Source organism: Haemaphysalis longicornis, unplaced genomic scaffold, assembly GCF_048455015.1.
Source record: "Haemaphysalis longicornis isolate Haplotype H1 unplaced genomic scaffold, Haemaphysalis longicornis Haplotype H1 scaffold_1, whole genome shotgun sequence".
NCBI classification, from domain to species: Eukaryota; Metazoa; Arthropoda; class Arachnida; order Ixodida; family Ixodidae; genus Haemaphysalis; species Haemaphysalis longicornis.
Window position 1 is genome coordinate 479806494 of NW_027526203.1, and position 19148 is coordinate 479825641.

The window sequence follows — 19148 nt, forward strand, 5'->3', positions numbered from 1 at the left end:
TCCCACTGAATTTTCTCCGAGTGGTATTCAACACTTTCCACTCCATCAGCCACCCAGGTGTCCGCGCCACCCAGCGGCTGATAACAGAACGCTTCGTTTGGCCCGGAGTCAACGCGGACGTGCGACGTTGGGCTCGGACATGTGACACGTGTCAGCAAGTGAAGGTGACTCGGCACACTCGGGCTGCACTGCAGAAATTTCCGACTCCTGAGTCGCGGTTTGACCACGCTCACCTCGACCGGGTGGGACCGCTGCCGCCCTGCCCAGGTTTCAGGTACCCGCTCACATGCATCGACAGATACAGCCGATGGCCCGAAGCTATACCGATTGCGGACATATCACCTGGGACCGTCGCGCACGCCTTTATTCAGACATGGGTGTCCCGCTTTGGCTGCCCGCCCGCGTAACAACTGACCGGGGACGGCAATTCCAGAGCAACCTTTTTCCGCGCTTTCGACCCTCCTCGGCCCAAGGCTGCAGCGTACAACCGCCTACCACCCCGCCAGCAATGGAATGGTTGAGCCCCTGCACAGGCAACTCAAAGCTGCACTTACAGCGAAACTCGATCGCCAGCTGTGGGTGGAAAAACTCCCGCTCGCTCTTCTTCGCCTGCGCTAAACGGTGAAGGAAGACCTCGGCTTCAACGCAGCGATAATGGTGTACGGCTCAACAGTGCGCCGCCCAGGAGAATTCTTCTTCGACCAGACACTTTCCGCCCCAGCAGCCTACAACCACATCGAGAAGCTGCGCACATGGCTTGCGCAACTCAGGCCAACAGCACCTCGCATCACCCGCAACAGAAAGGTTTTCCCTTTTCCCCACATGGACTCAGCTACACATGTGTTCGTGCCACGGCCCGCCGTACGACGGCCCTTTCAAAGTTTTGGGACGTAATAACATAATAAGACCATCACAATCGACGTGCGGGGCAAACCAGAAGACGTCGCCGTCGACCGCGCCAAGCCTGCTCATATTGAGGTTTGTGTTCATGGAGCCTCTCACGTACGTTTTCAGTGATAACCAGTGGACTCTGAACTTTTGCCATTCAGACGGTAACTGCTGCCTTTCTTTAAAAGCTCCGCAATCTAGGGGGGGAGCCTCTGTAGCGGAAGCCGCTCCGCACCCCAGCGCAAGCGGCTCCCGCGAGACGGGGCTTTTCCTTTCTCTCCGGTCTGCCGCCGGCTTGACGACAGTGCGCCTTTGTGGAAGACGAGTATTGGCGACGGCGCCGACTGCTTACTTCGGGAGCCGTACCCCCGCCCTCTCCAACGGTCGCCGTCGGGTGAGGTATAACTTGTCTGGCCGACTCCTGGCGCCGTTGCCGTCTGCTCACTTGGCGGGGCATTTTCCCTCACTCTTTTGAAGGACGCGGGGGTTCCCCTTCTTTCCCTCGTCGGGGGACGCTCTCACCGTACGCATCTTTTGGAAATAAACAGTCTTGTCTTGAAACTACAACCGCTACAACCCAGCTCTACGTCCGCTTTCTCGCCTCCTTCAGCAGCCGACATTCCGGGCTGCTACAACCCTAATCCACCTTGGGGCTTTGGATTGCTGACACTTTCGAGCGACTTATTTTGCGTTTTTCTTTTGAGTACCTATACGGTCGCTCCAGGAACGAATTGACGTGTATTTTAATGGAAGTTTATTTCCGGTGCCCATTTACCGCCAACCACATCTGATTATTTTAGACAATGCTCTCTTGAAGCGGGTCAAGAAAATTGCATCCAGGCGGCTGGAAAAACTTTCGTTTTTAAGTTGCACATGCGTTGCCTGTTTAAACATGGCTCAGTACTAAAGGCCTATATGTGCCTTGGCCTGCTAACTGTCGCTTGTGTAACCCGCCCGAGACAGCTGATCACTGCTTTGTATTGTGTGGAGATGCTAAGTTTTTTTAATATTCTGCAGCGGACTTTTAAAGGGGACATAGATATCATCCCGTATAGTATACGATTCTTGCCAGTGATAAAGATTTGTTCTGTGCGTACTGCCTTTTTGTGGTGATCGGATTGTTTAGCCTATGGAGGTGTCGTATGATTGACCGCAAAGCGGAGGAACCTCGGAGAACCAAGTCAATTTTGTGCGAACAATGTGAGCTTGTGCATATGTCTATGCGGCGCTATCGCAGCCACCGGACTGGTTGCATATTTTGAGGCGTCCGTGCGCCTGCCCCGACTTTTAAAATACGTCAGTGAACGTACTGTCATTGTAGTTGTGGTGTGATTTGAACAATTTTCGGGCTAGTCCTTCATGCAATAAGGAGAGAAAAAAATATGGCACCGTTGGGAAACCGCGGGTGCTAGTGTGCAGGCCCGCGTTCAAATCTCATCAAATTACACATGAGTTTTTTATTTATTTTCTTTTCCCAGCGGCGGCGATATTCTTGATCGGAGGACAACAACAGCGTCACTTAACGGAACAATGCGACATTTAATGCTCAAGCTTTAAAACGGCCCTTTAGGAGGCTCTACACAGCAGTCTCTAGGTTAGCAACGCAGAGTGGTTATTTCTCGAGGGGTGACGCGCAACTACATGGGGCTTTGGCCAATTTCGAAACAAGGAAGAAACCGCCGCAGGGCGTGCACACGTGATTACACTTTTATCAGTTGTTCCAAGTGCGAAGTGAACATCAGTAGCATCCAAAACTGCTTTGTAGCTTCATGTGTATTCACTGCCCACTGTTGATATGCTATATTTTATGTGTTTTATATATCTGTAAAACATTTTGACTCTCCAGCAACTGGTATTACTCCTTCTGGTCCTAGGAGCAGAATCCGAAAAGATTTCTGCGTTCAGCTGGTGTTTCTTTTTGCAATGTGAGGTGCCAACAGAGATGCAAACAGCAACACTTACCTGGACATGAACTGTCAGCTTGCCGCAGTTCTTCGTCATAACCTCCATTTTCTGCACAGAGAGAACAGGGAGTTGCAATCAGTATCCCAGAACGGGCACACCCGGTGGTCACGACTGGCGAAAGCCATGGTGCGAAAGGGCCACCCTGTCTGTTTGTGGGCACGGCGTCAGCGGACAGGTGCACAGCACCCTGGAACTGTTCGAGATGGAATTGGAACTACATTTGCTTGCGTTTTTTTTTTTTTTTTCAAAACGGAACTCGAATGGTACACCTTAGCGCAGGCCTGAAACCAAATCAATATTTATCATCCCTCTGAAAAAAAAATATATGTGAAATTGAAACTTGAGCCAGTTTGTTAGATATTTTTATTGCTTAACTGAAGGACGAGGTTTTTAAGCACGATTCTCTTTTGAGCGTTCCTATTGCGGCGAATTCACCGCCGTGGCCGCGTGAGTCGCGCCACCACGGAAACGGCTCAGGAATAGGCAAGAGCAAAAAACTGCAACGGGTGGTTTCACCACTTGCGCGCTCATATCCTCCAAGGTGGCGCCATGAGAGCTCGTTCTAGACATAGAGTTTCTTACAATATACACACAGAGGAATCTGGCGCTAGCGTCTATGCGGCTCACATCAAGGCCGTCTGTGTCGTCATGGACCGCCATTATACATCGCGCTCGCCCTATTTTTCTCATTGGCTTGGATTGAAACGTTTACGTGACCGCAAATTTAAAAAAAGTGCCACAAAAAACGCGAAGAATAGTGCGCAATTGTGTAAGTGGAAAATAAAAACAGGCTGTTTTAAAACTAAGAAAAAAGGAAGTAAAGCGTATTTTTGCCAAAACGGTTGTGCCCGCTATTCCGCAGGCCGAGGCTATTCATTAGAGACTCTGATTTTATTAATGTTACCATTATTTCAAATAATAAGTTGTTTGAAGAGTTTGGAAAGCTTTTTGAGCGTGCCTCATAAAACGTTGCCTTCGTAGTGAACCGGTGCCCCGACCGCCAACTAGTTTAACAAGAAAAAAGAAAACGTGGCGTTAAACAGTGGTGCACGATGACAAGATAGGACGCATACAAGCGCCCGCGTCTGTCGTTTCCCCGTGGTCGTATCAGGGGGATGAAACTTCACCGTTTTTCTGTCCCGTGACTGCAGCGATCCTAACGTTTGGGGGCTGTACTACATACGAGCATAAATGAACGTTGTTGTTGCATTTTATATTTATTACCAGGTTACTTATTAATTACGGAGTTTTCAATATGCAAGTGAACTTAAAAGTTGCAGTTCGAGATTGCGAAAGTGCGAGCGCCACCCGGAGTGGAAAACGGGAACCGCGCCTTCCTACTTCGCACCGCTGAAAAGGGGCGTTTCTTGTCACGCCCACAGGTATGCTACGGTCCACGGTGTTCCGAAGGCCGTTCTTACTACCGTAAGGTTTGTTTCATCGAAACAGACGCATGAATGGATTCGCGCCGTCATCACACATCGTGTACTGAGTGATGTCAAAATTCTTTACGCCACGACGGCATAAAATTCTTTCGGATCTCGGCGGACGAAAGGTACGATCTGCATGCTGCTCGTTTTGTTTTTCTACGCTTGTACGACATAGCAGGTTGCGGTTGTAGCAGTAGCTTTAGAGTTTAATTGAGCATATACGTGGACTATTTATCTATTACATTGTGATTGTCTTCTTGGCTCTTGAATTATGCATGAAATTCGTGGCAGAGCATCTGGCAATTAATCCACATTAGCTACACACGTTTGTTTATACGTGCGTTATTGATGTAATGCGTTTCGATTGTGTGTTTTGGATTTTAGAGCAAGTGAATGCACGGTATGCCGCAAAATGTATTTGGTGCAACATATACAATAACTAATGGAACAGTGTGAGCATATCTGCACTCTTTTTATTATCTTTTGATTACCTGCATTTAGTTTGTTTTCGTTGCGTGCGTTTTTGTTGTTATTATTGTTTTTAGTAATATTGCTAATCTTATGATTTTTATTATCAGTATTGTTATTATTATTACCAGCCTGTTTATGTCCACAGCTGGAGGAAGGCATCTCCCATAGACTTTTGGCTCAAAGAACGGGTCCATAGGTGCCTAGCATGTGTTGTTAGCACTATGTGAATTAAAGGGGCCCTGCAACACTTACTATCGACTACTCGGAATGTATTTTGTGGTAAAGTCTATTGTCCCAGCGATCTCCTCCCGCAAGAATTATGAAAATCCGTTCACTATCACCGAAACAACGCGCGATGAAAAATCGCGCATAAATGTTCCCTCTCAACTCAACCGCGGACAACGCGACGAAAGCTGCGCGCTCTCTCCCGGACAGGGGGGCGGCGCGCGGCGTTCTGTTCGGCGGCCTTCGATATGTCACAGGCCGGGGAGTTTCGTCCTTTTCCCCGCAACGTGGACGGGTCTAATTCCGGTCTGGTGCCACAAAAAAGCAGGCATGGTGGCCTGCTCGCAAGCAAGCACTCAGGCTGGTAGGGCGTTTTTGGAGGAATACACGTTTGTTGTCGAGTGGGCTCGTTGAAAGTGGAATATTTAGTTCGTCACTCTAACTCCGCGCGCACTCAAAACAAAAGAAACACCAAAAGCATGCGGACAGATTCAGACATAGAAGAGGTTCATACACAGCGCCGACGACGGCTGATCGTCACAGGAAATGTCAGAATTTAACCGCGAAGTTGACCAGCGACAGCCAATAGGACAGCCAGGACAGCCATGGCCCGATTGACGTCGCAGAGGCCATGCCAGGGGTGCATAATGAGGAGAATTGAAGAGAGAGCGGTTGGTTTTTCCGCGTCTTTCATAGCGATTTGCGCGCTTACCGCTTCACGTGCACATGTAATATTTGGCTCGGGTGTTCCTGGAAGTCTAATCTAAACGCCGCGCAGGTTTACTTGCACTGCACGAAGAGTGTTGCAGGGTCCCTTTAAGTAGTGACTACATAAATTATTTACACATGTGAGTTTAGACGGGTGCTATTTAATTTCTTGTGTTTCAATGTTATGTTCTGCATTTTGTCTTCACGTGAATCCACGGCATATATAAGAATGAATTTGTTGCACTAAATATACAAACTAAGCAATTACTGTATATGTTTAAATACAATCATAACTATAATAATTGCGTCTCTTATAATTTATACTTTCCGCTTCAGTTCCGTGCTTCGAGTTTTAGCTTTAAGTACAAGTGCGATATATTCACAAGAACACAGTTACAGCGGTAAGCCGACAACTAATTAGACAATGCAGGCTTAACGTGTGCTAGTAATTTATTACAGGTTTGTTAATAAGATTTTTATCACCGGTTTGCTGCAGGGCCCGAGAAATACCAGATATATACATAGTGTGCGAAAGTATATATGCGCGAATGATTGTTTAGGGATCCTGGTGTGGGATGGCTGATTTAGTCTGCAGAAATGTATTTTGGATTAGGAGGAAAGATGGGTTGTTGCCAATTACTATGGCATTGTTCCAAGAATGAAGAGCCAGATACACATTAAGCAATTTGCAGGATAGTAGCGATTTCAGCGCTAATAAGTTGCGCTCACAGGCCGAGCCAAAATCACTTCGTCTTCCTCGTAAGGCGACCGCGCGCACCGTCCCAGAGACGACCAGCTAGTATTGATGTAGCCCTATTTGAAAGACACTATGGAAACCCAATAGGATGGTCACGTGTTAGGGCACCCCCGGAGAGGGGATGCACCCAAACCCCCCGAAAAAAGGAGAAAAAGAACAAAGAAACGCCAATTTGAACGGCGCGCCATGAACGCACCAATCAGAGAACGCCAGCGCCTAAAACCCGAGCAATCATGGCCAAAGGTGGCAGCGCACTGGTCGGCCAATTAGAGAACGCCGCGCAGGAGACCAGTGGCGTGGCGACCATATCAGGACACAGAAGAGGCAAAGAGCCAATGAGAGTGCGCCACGGGAGAGCCCACAGGGGATAAAAGCGGGGCGCACAAAGACAAGGGGGGAGGCAAGACACCGAGAGGCAAGAAACCGAAAAACCAGGAGGCGGTAGGAGCGCGTGCGCTTCAAGGAACGAGCCAGGGGGACGCGGCCAGGCCATCGACCATGCCATCCGAGCCTGGGCGGGAGCGGGCTGACTTCGCATCGGCACCGTCATCCTAGGTGCACCACGAACGTGCGTCTTCGTGGCCCCAGCGGCATCGGTCGGGCACCTGCGGCCAACGTCCACGCTCCGTCGACCTTCGTCTCGACGGCCCCGAAAGGCTACGTTCGTGCCGAGCCTACCTGGGACCTCCAGCGGCAGCGGCTACCAGGGGGTAGCCACCAAGGAAACCAGTCGGGACGCGCGGAGCCCACGCCGTCCAAGGAAGGAGTGACCGCGCGCATCCAACGCCGGCACCGAAACGAGACGAGGACGGCTACCACCGAGTAGCGGCCACGCAACGGGTGCGACACGTCAGCGCCGACGACAGCGGGGTAGGCCAGTCCATTATAGGGACATAGTTGTAGGACACAACTCAGGAGTTGTGGTACAAGAGGAATTAACTAGAACTTGATTAAGGAGTGTATTTCGAGTGTACTTAGTGTAGGACTTTATTGTAGATACTTTTGGGTTTTGATTTGAATTGTATATTGAGCTGTGAAGTTATCGGTTTATATTGGAGTTGTATTTTGGGATTGTTAGAGGTTTTAGCGGGCATCATTTGTGTGCAGTTTAATCATTGTGTGCTTTGCGTTAGGGTTTTTGTGAGTGCGCATTAAATGGGTGTTTCGCAAACTCTTCAACGGCTTTCCTGCGTCCATCTCTCTGAGCTAGTTAAGGAAACCTCATCATCGGTTCACGTGACAAGTTTATCACGGCTCGAAAGAAAGTTCAAAGTGCTTTCCTTCCACAGCAACGCAAAACCTCTCGCAATGGCTGCGCAGTACTTCTGCTCCTACGCTTGCGCAGGCAGACATTATCCTGTTGTTCACGTCCTTAAAGGGACGCCAAAGGCTGAATGAAATTTTGTTTTAGCTGAAAGATCACACGTTTCTCGGCTTTTGTTCGACCAGCAACGAAGCGTTATTTGCTGTGAAACAAGCAAACAAATCTGGCATTTCCCTCACCCACTTCCGTTTCATTTTTTCCGTGACGTAGCCATTGCATCACAAAATAAAATCGAGGTACGGGTACGGTGTAGGGTTATCGAATACGTGCTGCATTGGGTTCCTGGTCACGCAGGCGTCCCGGGCAACGAGTTGGCGCATCAGCTCTCCCGTGCTCCGTCCCAACCGGGAGACTCGGAGACGCCCTGGCCAATCCCTTTCCACCCACCCACGCAGGCGCGACAAGTCCGTCTCCATCGACTCCAGACCGTGCAACAGTTAGTCGGGGATATGCAGACTCTTCCGTCTCCCTCTCACCTGTTACCCCGGCCAGAGGCTTGTCTTATCCGGGAAGCGCAAATGGACAGCCTTCCAACGCCACACATACTACATCGATATATTAGAAGGCCATAGCAGCCCTGCACAATGCTCTAAGCGCTCTGGCTTTCCCAGAACGCTTAGAATCCGGGACATATAAGCAAAGTGGAAGTCTGGGCCTGTTGGTTCATCATGTTCAAGGAAAAAAATGGCTTTTTCCTTGAACATATAAGCAGTCCCGACAGCGTGGAGCGGAACTCGGGGCGTTGTATAAAAAGTTGGGACAGCCACGCAAAATCCGGGACGGTTGGCAGCCTTAGTGCGGTCTAGGCGCTCTCACGCTGCCCGCGGTCGCTTTTACGGCTACAAGCCATGGCTGACGCCGACGACGTTTGTCTGGACGAGCGGGCTCCCGTCTTGAGAAGTCCTTTTTTATCCCACCTGGGGATCTTTAACATGCGCTGAAATCTCGTACACACGGGCGTTTTTGCTTTTCGCCTCAGCAGAAAAGCCTCCGCCGCGGCCGGAAATCGAACCCGCGACCTCGGGCTCAGCAGTGTAACACCTTAGCAACTGAGCCACCGCGGCGGGTAACTCGGGTTTCAGGAGTTTAATTAATAGTTCAGGGGAGAAGAGAATTATCCAGATTTGAAGGTGGGCATTATTTTTGCGATTCACCAACCATGTCGGATGCAACCTCATGCAAAGATTGTAACAAAAATCGGACAATATGGGGAAAAAGTTCTAGGTGATTTATTTCTACCATTTTTGTTATAAAAACGAAAGTGATTAGAAGCACCACCAGAAGATTGGCGTCGATGTAGTAACGAGAATATAACTGCATCAGTGAAAATCATTTCTTGCATGCTCCTATCAGGAAGGAGGTGAACTTAAGGACACGACGTGATGCCTTCAATACTTGAATACCGTTGAATCACTCGGGTATGAGCATGAAGTCGTTACAGTCATGTATCGTTAATACCCGCCGCGGTGGCTCAGTGGCTAAGGCGTTGCGCTGCTGAGCACGAGGTCGCGGGTTCGATTCCCTGCCGCGGCGGCCGCTTTTCTGATGGAGGCGAAAAGCAAAAACGCCCGTGTGTACGAGATTTCGGCGCACGTTAAAGATCCCCAGGTGGTCAAAATTAATCCGGAGCCCTCCACTACGGCGCGCCTCATCGCCTGCGTTGCGTCGGCGCGTTAAACCGTATACAATCAATCAATCATGTATCGTTAATATGGACACCTCTGTTCCCTGCAAAAATCGTCCATAATGTGAATCGTCTATAGTAACTATTCAAGGTCAAAAACACAAACATTAAGGAAGAATCGTTCAAGGAAATACCACGGTTTATTCAGCCAAAAAACGAGGAGATGTGGGTTTGCACTAATGCCTTCGATCCTACTGCAGTGTCTAGAAAGTGCACCACGTCCGCTACTTGAAGTTCGCGTTCTGCGTGTCCCTCCTGTTTAATGTATGCGATAGCCACCTCCAAACCACGGCGAGCTTCACGTCGGGTGATGGTCGGTCTGTCTTCTTCATCGGCTGCTTATGCCGGCGAAAATCTCTCCTCGAGTTGCTGGGACTGTTGAGAGGATCCGCCAATAAGCTCCTTTTTCAGCTGAGCGGAAAGCTCAGTCCGTTTACGCTTAACCCCAGCCACTGCCGCCGCCGAAACGACCACAACGGCGTGTGGTGGTGGTGGTGGTGTGGTCGTAGCGTGGCGTCCGTGTCCGCATTCCCTTCGGCGTTTCTGAAAGAGATCACCGGGGGCAGAAAACAATCCGAAGCGACGCGATACCCGCTGGATCCCGTAACCGAAGACGCGCAGCAGCATCATGTGAGAGACTGCGAGCGCGCGAAGGGGCGCAAAAGCTGCATGCCGCCACGGAAAAGTACAGTAGTCGTACGTCGCTTAAAGTGGAAGCAATGAACCCATATTTCTACACATCAATCATTTTTCTATTTTGTTCTTTGTGCCCCCGTGTCCATAATAACGAGTCAAAAAGCCCTGTAATTACCCGTTTCGTCCCCAAAATAGCCGTCCATAGTCCTAACTGCGGGTTTCTATATTAACGACGCAGAATTGCATTGTGAGAGACCGGTCGCCGAAAATTTCGTCCATATTGCGGGGTATCCATATTAACCGGGTCCATATCAACGAGACATGACTGTATTACCGTCGGCGAACAGTCAGGATGGAGCCTGCATCGCGAATAGATTTCTGTTTCCGTTAGTAAGCTGCTCACGTAAATACGGCAAGCTTGAAAGTCGCCCCTGCCCCGAACCAAGCAAGTTATTGTGGGCCCGGTTGCGGCATGGAGCGCAGCTGCTACGTCTTTGTGTTTATCTTGCAGATCACCGCATGTTCCTGTAGCCACTATCTACACAACAATACTCGTCAGGCGCAACGACAGGGCAGCCACTTAGACTGCCTTGACCACGACAACGACATTGCAGCCACGTGCCGCCTACAACACACCAAGAAACGCCACCGCGCATGGATCAACTGTATTTTTGCAGCTCGATTGGGAACCTAAGGGAGCGACCTCTACATGGGCATTGTGGCCTATAAAGCCGACGCACAGGAATCGGCTCTTCAGTGGGTCGGGTTGCGGCATGGAGCGAAGCTGCTACATCTTTGTGTTTATCTTGAAGGTAGGCCGAAATACAATTACCAGTGCTATGGAAATGATAATCGTTTTCTACTGCCGTTACCGGACCCAGAGTGTTTTTGTGATGCTGTTTGTGGCACTGTGCATTACTTGAAACTATTGCTGTTGTTGTCTGGAGACATTGTAGTCAATCCTGGCCCCGATTTGAATGTAAGGCCGAACGGATGTTGGCAGACTTATTTGCAGGTCAAGCACGCATTAGTTAAGAAATAAGTGCCCTCACTCAAAAAGTTCCTTCATTCGATGAACGACTAGTCAAAGTAGAGTCATGGGCCGCAGCGACTAGCAATGTCGCTGCTAAACTGCAGGAGTTAGAGAGTACGGTTGCAAAATTCATAGCGCACTCTTAGGCAAAAAAGGACTAAAAGTTCGTTCTCTCGGGGACTAACGGCCTTGGCCACGATCATTACTCCCTTTGGGAACTAAATGTGAGGGGACAGACGGTTAGTACGCCACCCGGTTGGTCCGTTCCGATAGTCCCCAAGGACGAACTGCTGAAAGAGAGCGCAGAAAAAAAAATTGGCGGCGCATCTGCTCCTTTCGTTGCAGATGTCGTCAAAAGACGATAGCCTTTGTAGACATTTGCCAAATAAATGCCCCCCTTTCCCGCACACCTCTCATGCTGTTCCTGTTCCGCCGCGCTCATCCCAAGGTAAACACACTGAAGGTTTCCTCAAGGCGATTCGAATTTACCGCGTTCCAAGGCTACAGGCCGGGTTCCTCGACGCCAGCGCTGCAGTGCGGCGGAGAGGCGCGTGAATCGAGGCGGCCGACTGCAAGGTTTATAGAACCACGTTGCCGTGCTCCACGTTTGTTCCAAGCGAACGTGAAACCTAGCTAGTGGAACCTTTCTTTGCTGTTCCCGCATGATTTCGCATATGCCGCCGGGAGGTGGCGCGGGCAACAGCAGGCGGCAGTTTTCTGCAGTAGATTTAGAATATCATTTGCTATCGAAAAACCAAGCATCCATGTTTTTTTTTAATAAAGGAACACTGTAAATATCCCTGGTATACTAATTTCCTGTCTTATATTTGCGTAATGTCTTGTTCTTGTCCAACCAAGTTGACAAGTATGAACATATTGTCACGAAGCCAAAGATGAGACAGTCGTCTTGAAGGAAAAGGACGTTTATTGGAGCGAACTTGTGCTCCCCTAACAACTCAAAAGAATACAGAGGCGGCGAAGCAGCAGTCAACAAAGTGACTAGCACAGGCGAGTGTCTTCGAATGAATGCCGCGGCGTCTGCTCTGCAGGCTTTTATCTTTCGGCGCAAGTGTTTCTGGAGCCGTCGATTCACATCCAGAACATTGTATATCACAGAAGAATATTCTGGGCTAGTGACGTTAGGGCGAAACAGTCTGCTTATCTCAATGTGATAGCCCGTGCGGCATAAAAGTAAAGAATGTAAGACGCGCTTCGTTTGGAACGCAGATAACACAGCCAGGCGTGGCCCGGCAGTAAAAACAAACAATAAATAAACAAACCCACACATGGTTCGCGGCATTACCCCCCCCCCCCCCTCTAATAGTGCATCGACCCGATGCTAAAATAAAACACAGTCCGAACGAACAACAAAAAAAAAGTCCGTCATCTTGCATAGTAAGGTTTCAAGCGAACCACGTGGACGACTTCGGGCCGCGTGCGTCGTCGTGATGTTCCGCAATCACCATCGGGGATCACCTCGTAGGTAAGTTGGCCGACACGTCGTAGGATCTGGTAGGGTCCGAAATACCGTCGCAGAAGATTCTCACTTAGTCCACATTGACGGATGGGAGTCCAAACCCACACACGATCCCCAGGGTGGCACTCGGCGTCTCGGCGTCGGAGGTTGTAGCGTCCGCCATCCACCCACTGCTGGTCCGTTGTACGAACTCGAGCCAGCTGGCGGGCCTCCTCCGCACGCTGAATGTATCCTTGGACATCCGCGTTGATGTCGTCGTCTTCTACGTGCGGAAGCGTGGCGTCGAGCATCGTAGTCGGCCGCCTTCCGTAGACAAGCTCGAACGGCGTCATCTGCGTAGTTTCCTGGATAGCCGTGTTGCACGCAAAGGTGGCATACGGTAGCACTTCGTCCCAAGTCTTATGTTCAACGTCGACGTACATTGACAGCATATCCGCGATTGTCTTGTTCAGGCGTTCCGTTAGTCCGTTCGTTTGGGGGTGGTACGCCGTTATTTTTCGGTGATCCGTGTTGCTGTAGCGTAATATCCCTTGCATCAGCTCCGCAGTAAAAGGCCGTTCCGCGGTCCGTGATTAAGACTTCCGGGGCTCCATGTCGCAGCACAACTTGGCTTATGAAGAACTTTGCAACTTCTTGTGCAGTCCCCCTCGGAAGAGCGGCGGTCTCAGCGTAGCGCGTCATGTAGTCGGTCGCTACAACAATCCACTTGTTCTCGGATCGGGATGTAGGGAAAGGGCCCAGAAGGTTCATTCCAAGAAGATAATTCGCTCTCGTTCCGGGGCTGAAATTCTTCTTCACGGGGACGGAGTTTTTCAGGCTGAAGGCCCTGGGCACGGCGACGTTGCATCTTTGGAGGTAGTCGATCATGACGCGTAGATCGGGGTCGGCACGTTGCTGGGCGGCCAGGTCGCTCTCAGTCACGACTCCGAAGAACGGGCTGTCTTCATCGGAGTCTTGTGGTGGTGGGTCGACGGGGGCAAGGGACAGGCAGTCGGCGTTGGAGTGTTTCCTGCCGGATTTATAGACTACTGTAACGTCGAATTCTTGCAGGCGCAAGCTCCACCTACCAAGACGGCAAGACGGGTCCTTCAAATTGGCGAGCTAACACAGCGCATGGTGGTCTGTCACAACCTTGAATGGTCTTCCATACACGTATGGGAGAAATTTTGAAATGGCCCATATAATCGCGAGGGACTCTTTTTCAGAGGCTGAGTAGTTTCTTTCTTCCTTGGACAGACCACGGCTGGCATAGGCGATTACTTTCTCGCACCCGCTTTGCTTTTGTACGAGGACGGCACCCAAGCCTATATCACTGGCGTCCGTGTGCATTTCCGTTTCGGCATTTTCGTCGAAATGCGCGAGCACAGGCGTGCTTTGCAGGCATTGTTGCAGCTCGCAGAAGGCTGTTTCTTGGGAATTTTCCCAGCTGAAAGGGGTGCTATCTTTCGTCAAGCGGGTGAGTGGCTCTGCAATGCGGGCGAAGTTTGCGACGAAGCGCCTGTAGTATGCGCATAGTTCGAGAAATCTCCGCACGCCCTTCTTATCTTGCGGTGTTGGGAAGTTCGCTATGGCGGACGTTTTCGCCGGATCAGGCCGGACTCCCGCGGCGTTGACGACATGGCCCAAAAACTTGTGTTCCTCGTACGGCAAACGGCACTTTTCAGGCTTCAGCGTTAACCCCGACGTACGGATGGCCTCGAGTACAGACTGCAACCTTGCAAGGTGTTCGTCGAAAGTCCGGGAGAATACCACAACATCGTCGAGGTATACGAGGCAGGTGTGCCACTTCAGGCCAGCTAGCACCGTGTCCATGACTCGTTGAAACGTTGCTGGCGCCATGCACAACCCGAAAGGCATCACCTTGAACTCGTATAGGCCGTCCGGGGTTATAAATGCCGTCTTCTCTCGGTCTCTCTCGTCCACTTCAATTTGCCAGTAGCCGGTCTTCAGATCCATCGATGAGAAGTACATCGCGTGGCAGAGGTGGTCGAGGGCGTCGTCGATTCGGGGGAGGGGGTACACGTCCTTTTTGGTGATTTTGTTCAGTCGCCGTTAGTCAACGCAAAACATTAATGTGCCGTCTTTTTTCTTCACGAGTACGACCGACGCAGCCCAGGGGCTTTTCGATGACTGTATAATGTCTTCGCTGAGCATGTCGTCGACTTTAGTCCGGATGGCTTTCCGCTCGTGTGAAGAGGCGCGGTACGGTGACTGTCGGGTAGGTCGGGCTCCATCTTCGGTTATTATTCGGTGCTTCGCCAGAAGTGTATGGCGTAGTTTTGAGTTCGACGAAAAACACTCTCTGTAGCGATGCAGCAAATCCAATAATTCCTTCCGTTCTTCTTGCGGTAACGCCGGATTCACGTTGAAGGGATTCGGAAGCTTGAAGGTCTCTTCGGGTGCGCGTTCAAAGTCGGCGACCGCGATCACGTCACTTGCTTCTTGCGTTTCTTCGAGGAACGCAATTGCAGCGCCCCTGTTTAAATGCTGGTATTCCTCGCTGAAATTAGTGACCAAAACTTGGGATTGGCGTTGCGTAAAGCGCGCAATGCCTCTTGTAACGGAGACACCGCGGTCGACGAGCAACCTTTGGTCACTCTCTACTATAGCGTCGACGTCAGGAACAGCATCTTCACAGTAGACGGTGATCACCAAGCTTGCGGGGGGTGGCAATGTGGCATGATCATCGGCGATCCTTAAAGCAGCACGGTGTTCGGGGCTCGGTTCCGGCGTCATGGAGTGATCGGAGGAACAAGTTATGGACTTGGTGTGTAGATCAATTATTGCACCGTTGTTCGTCAAAAAGTCCATTCCAAGAATTACGTCGCGGGAGCAGTTAGGCAAAATGACGAACGCCGCAGGGTACGTTGTGCCGTCTATGGTGACGCGCGATGTGCACGTTCCACTTGGCGTCACGAGGTGGCCTCCTGCTGTGCGAATGGGCGGACCGTCCCATCTGGTCATAACTTTCTTCAGCTTAGACGCAAAAGGCCCGCTCATGACTGAGTAGTCGGCTCCCGTGTCCATGAGGGTGACTACTTCAAAGCCGTCGATGGACAGCTGAACGTCAGACGCTGCCTTATTCGAGTTCCGGGTGCATCGTGGCGTCGTATCTCGGCTTCTGCGTGTTGACGGTCGCGCACTGTGCGTCGTGGTCTTCGTTGTATTCTCATCGGCATGTTCGGTCATGTCGGGTACACGTCGCGCCGTTTTGCTGTCGTCGTGGTCGGGAGTCACGTGAGGGTTAGATTGGGTCGTCGGGGTCGGGGCATGTCGTGAATCATGGTCTTCAGCGAGTCGCTGCGTCGTTTGAGGGTTTTCATTTTTCCGCCGTTGTGCAACTTTACTTCCCGAAGTTGCTGCTTTTAGTTCCCCCCCCCCCCCCCCGTGGGGTGGGGGACCTTCCACGTGAGAAGTCAACAGTGCTGCGGCGGTTCGGTGACTGATACGGGTAGGGCGACGGTGAACGGCTGAAGCGGGCTGGTCCTCGGTTGGTGTTGGAGAAATATTCTTCGATCTCAGCAGGGCGCTGGCCGTATCAGGGGCGTGGGGCGTCGACGGAGAACCCTCGCAAACCGAGCCTCTTGTAGGGACAGCGATAGTAGATGTGGTCGGCGTCTCCGCAGTGGTAGCACAGCGGGCGATTATCGGGCGTTCGCCGCACGTCGGTCTTCCTTGGCGTCTGGTATTGGTCTACAGGGCGTCGGGCGGGCGGCATTGGACGGCGGTATGTCTCGGCCTCTTGACGACGGGTTGGGGCAGGGCGGGGTTGACGAAGAGCTGCGGAGTAGGTCATCGCTTGGGGCTGACGGGGTGCTTCTGAAGGCGTAGAAGTCCCCAGCGCCTGTTGAACCTCTTCTCGGATGACGTTAGTCAGGGAAGCCACTTGAGGTTGCGGCGTCGTTGGAAAAAGCTTCTGAAGCTCCTCCTTGACCACTGCTCGGATGGTCTCGCGCAATGTATCGGAGCTTACAGTTGCGGCACCGATGGTCTCCGAGAACAGTGCGTTGACAGGGCGGTCGTACCGCCTCGTTCGAATTTCTAGCGTCTTCTCCATCGCGGCCGCCTCAGACGCGAATTCCGCCACCGCGTCTTCGGCGGGTTACGGACTAGACAAGCAAAAAGCTCTTGCTTCACTCCTTGCATTAGAAACCTGAGCTTCTTTTCTTCGGTCATTTCCGGGTCCGCACGGCGAAAAAGTCGCTTCATCTCCTCAACGAAGATCACGACACCTTCGTTGGGATGCTGCGTTCGAGTTTCAAGCAAAAGCGCAGCTCGCTCTTTTCTCACCACGGTAGTGAAGGTCTTAAGAAACTCCCTTTTAAATTGAGTCCAGTCGGTCAAAGAGCTGGTTCTTGAACCAAGTTCGAGCAGCATCTTCTAAGTAAAAGAAGACATGCCGGAAAGTTTCTTCGTCGTCCCACCTGTTGAAGATGCGGACGCACTCCAGCTTCTCCAACCATTCTTCCGGGTCTTCAGCGGGGGCTCCCCGGAAAGATGGCCGTTCCCGGAGATGCTGCAGGACGATTGGCGACGCTTTTTCTTGCACCATGGTGTTGGGTGCAGCGTTCCTTCTCTTGGGCCCTTTTGGCAGAAGACCGAACTCGGGTAGCAATCCTTGCAGTCGGCGGCTTTCCCTGATTGGACCGGCTTGGCGGCTTCCAGATGTCGTAGAGAGCATAAAGGCTTAGTGCCCAGCACCTCCACCAGATGTCACGAAGCCAAAGATGAGACAGTCGTCTTGAAGGAAAAGCACATTTATTGGAGCGAACTTGTGCTCCTCTAACAACTCAAAAGAATACAGAGGCGACGAAGCAGCGGTCAACAGAGTGACTAGCACAGGCGACTGTCGTCAAATGAATGCCGCGGCGTCTGCTCTGCAGGCTTTTATCTTTCGGCGCAAGTGTTTCTGGAACCGTCAATTCACATCCAGAACATTGTAGAACACAGAAGATTATTCTGGGCCACGTTCTGGGCTATTGACGTTAGGGCGAAACAGTCTGCTTATCTGAATGTGATAGCCCGTGCGGCATAAAAGTAAAGAATGTAAGACGCGCTTCGTTTGGAAAGCAGATAATAGAGCCGGGCGTGTCCCGGCAGTAAAAACAAATAATAAATAAACAAACCCATACCTGGTTCGCGGCAATATAAACCAGGCTCAGACGTTTACATTTGGCTGTGAGTATATAATACTATTGCGCAGTATCCATTTTACTTTTACCGGGTGGCTGAATCGAGTCACAGACAGACAGACAGACAAGCAGACATACAGACAGACCAAAATTTCTGGGTTTAAGTAGCCCAAGAAAGGCTGTCGTCTTTAAAAACACACCGCGGCACCAGCAAGGACCGAACCACCGACTCCCGCAATCATACGCAAGAGACCCAACACGCTACCACTGGACCAAGCCGCCCGACCGGAACCGCGGTAGATAATATTGAGGTGTGCAGCGTGTAGTGCTGCGCACAACGGGACACATTCATTGCAACTGGTGTCAGAATTTCTATCCGTGCAAACGAACGCGACCGCGCTTAGTGCTTCGTTAACTTTAGGGACTATTTCTCAGTTCGATTCCAAGTACAACCTCACAACCTTAGTTTTTTCTCGTAAAGAACAATCAACTTGTAGCCTAGTTGAGACAAATGGCTCGGTGGTAGGACGACTCATTTGTATCCGCACAAATTAGCGCAAAGTAAGTGTACTCTTAGTATTCGATACATATGTTAAGTGCTCTATATATCGTATGTAAAAGCGGTCGTCTGTGTGAGTGTTAGAATAGAGAAACAAACAATATTTTCCTGCATCGGCGAAACCAAATTCGGTGTTGCTTAGCCTGAATTATTCAAGCTGGCGTTGCTAGATGATCGGGACTGGGAAATTACACCGGGTTTAGCAGCAGTTGCAGCATTTTTATAGCTTTGGTGCACAAGGCAATTATGTGCGGAGTGTAAAAAATAACTTCAAGAAGCTTAGATGTAGCGAGCATTTTTAATTTGCAGTTGTTGTCGTAGCGAGCATTTTAATGCGTTTTTCTCGTCTGTTCAACATATACATATGTATTACACTTGGGGATAAACGTTTGCTATTTTTACTAATATTTGTGTTATTGTTGACTCGCTTGAAATCTTTAATTGGGCGTTATTACCTTGCGGGAATCGTATGCAACACAGCGTATCAACATGACCTGAACCGACGACTGGGCGAGTTGGTACATTGTCTTGCTTGGTAACAGCGCAAAATAAAACAGGACACAAAAGAAAGAAGGAACGGACACAGCGCTGTGTCCGTTCCTTCTTTCTTTTGTGTCCTGTTTTATTTTGCGCTGTTACCAAGCAAGACAACATGACCTGACCGAGAAGCGTTAGTCCATCGCGCTTCGCCTGTCCTTGCCATTACCCGCCGCTCGATTAACCCCAGGCGCTTTTCCTATGAACATCAATATTTTCTCCCGTGGCACCATGACAAGGACCCACTGGCTGCAATGACTTCTGTTTTGGAAATTTAAAACTGTCCACAGACATATGCGCGAAATGGCAACGACGACGCCAT

The 19148-nt window shown here is 50.6% G+C and overlaps 1 protein-coding gene across 7 annotated transcripts in view; it reads right to left on the bottom strand.

Annotated features, from left to right (window-relative positions):
* LOC144156332 (uncharacterized protein ZK1073.1) overlaps positions 1-19148 on the bottom strand; it is a 282683-nt gene that overhangs the window by 150332 nt on the left and 113203 nt on the right. For all 7 annotated transcript variants that reach the window (XM_077688317.1, XM_077688319.1, XM_077688318.1 and 4 more), the window contains one exon: positions 2851-2901. In XM_077688317.1, coding sequence (XP_077544443.1) covers positions 2851-2901 — 51 coding nt within the window. The remainder of the gene's footprint in view (positions 1-2850; positions 2902-19148) is intronic.